Source organism: Simochromis diagramma, unplaced genomic scaffold (assembly GCF_900408965.1).
Source record: "Simochromis diagramma unplaced genomic scaffold, fSimDia1.1 OVJJ01000334.1, whole genome shotgun sequence".
In the NCBI taxonomy this organism is placed as follows: domain Eukaryota; kingdom Metazoa; phylum Chordata; class Actinopteri; order Cichliformes; family Cichlidae; genus Simochromis; species Simochromis diagramma.
In genome coordinates, this window is record NW_024386764.1 from 228,653 (window position 1) to 230,625 (window position 1,973).

The 1,973-nt window shown below is 44.0% G+C and overlaps 1 gene segment (V, D, J or C); it reads left to right on the forward strand.

Annotated features, from left to right (window-relative positions):
* On the forward strand, window positions 1-1,609 carry LOC120732283. The segment is given in 3 exon segments: window positions 1-52; window positions 160-455; window positions 1,545-1,609. Coding segments are annotated over 3 exon segments (413 nt in total).
* The last annotated feature ends 364 nt before the right edge of the window (window positions 1,610-1,973 follow it).

A 1,973-nucleotide genomic window follows, 5' to 3' on the forward strand; every position in this document is an offset into this window, starting at 1 on the left:
ATGACTTTGATCTGCGTCCTCATCTGGACTCTCCTCTGCTGCTGCTTCACAGGTAAAGTCCAGAGAATCAAACTCCTCTCCTCTATCAACATCTGTCCCTCTGAAATGAAGCCCACAAAACCATGAAGCTGCTTTATGTTTTTGTCTCTGTGTCCTCAGAGTCCAGAGGACAGATCACAGTGACTCAGCCTGGAGCAGTGAGCTCTGCTGTGGGAGCAACTGTGAGCATCAAGTGTACGACCAGTCAGAATGTTAATGGCAACTATTTATCCTGGTACCAACAGAAAGATGGAGGAGTTCCTAAAATGCTCATTTATGGTGCTAGCAGTCGAGTATCAGGGATTCCAGATCGTTTTACAGGCAGTGGATCAAACTCTGACTTCACTCTGACCATCAGTGGAGTCCAGGCTGAAGATGCAGCAGTTTATTACTGTCAGAGTTTCACTATCCTAACAGTCAGTTCACACAGTGAAAAACAGTCGTACAAAAACCTCCCTCAGTCAGACTGAACAGAAACTGAAGTGACTGCTGCAGCTGGAAGATACTGCAGAGACTGATACAGTTCACTGAGTACACACACACACACACACACACACACACACACACACACACTGTAGATCTCTTAAACAAATACCATCATTTTTTGCACAGCAAGGAAAAGTTGGAGAAAGTCTCGGGAAACAATCTCTCATCTTGCAAAAATTATTTCTCTGAAATGAAGCTGACAAAACCATGATGTGTACGATTATGATAAAGAAAGCTGAGCAGTGTATTGAAAAAAGCTTGGCTATGACCTTTGAGCTCAGCTTGAAAATAGATCTGTGAAGGTTCTCAGTCATCCAGGTCCTCGTACTCTAAGGAGCCACCAAACCTACAAAATGTCTTTGGGGCAAGACATCGTTCCCTCAAAGCTACTCGAGGATGACAGTGTGGAAATAAGTGTGCAGTCAGTTATTAATACTAGTCTTCTATCTGGGTGTTGTTGGGTCTGTGTTTCCACAAGCCCCGCTGGTTTAGAGACTTATTCATCATGAAGAAAACGAGACAGTCAGCGATCGATCGATTTATTTGCAATGGAGGCCTCGTCGGTGTCTACCACAAAATGACCCCAACGACGGCCTCCGCTTGCTGCCTTTTATTGGGAATTGTGGTGTGTGTGTGGTGTGTGTGTGTGTGTGTGTGTGTGTGTGTGTGTGTGTGTGTGGTGTGTGTAAGCTGGTGCCAGGAGTCCAGCGGTCCACCTAAACAAAAGGCTCTTATACTTAAACAGATACAGAGTAGGTGTCCTCCCATACTATATAAAGAAGGTACGACCTCACTCATGACCTTAGGATGTGTGTGCATGCCAGAACACTCTGGAAGAGTCTTTGCAGACTACCAAGGATCAGACCTCTATCATTATACAATTGATACCTCTAAGCATATATGATTATATGATAGAGCCCCTTTTTATGGCCTCTATCAACCCTCATCGCCTCACTTCAGGCATTCTTCCTGTGGGGGGAACACTTATGACTCCTCTATTGTCCTTTTTATCTCTGCAGAAAACCTTTCTCGGAAAGGGTATTGGATCCAGTTGTTTTACTGCTGTTATGATCCCACCTGTTGAATCACTTTAGCAGTCTTGTAGAAGTGGTCATGATGCAAATGACAACAACAATGACACAAAGGAAGACCCTCTTCAGATTGTCAAAGTATGCTTAGCACAGTGACACAGCATTAGGTGATGTTCATAGGAAATTGCCGTCGGTCATTCCCCATCACCACCCTAGCTTCTGGTTTCTGTGCTGCTCACAGAATCATGATGCCATCATTGAACTCCCTCTGTGCTGTCGATTGGAGCTTGGCACGCTCCCCTCACCCTCAGATGCCCGTCTGTAGTTTTTTTCTCTCTTACTTTCTTTGCTAAATGTACCTGTATATTGTTTATATGATCTAAATATATTAACAATGAACAATTTCTTTTTGTTCTC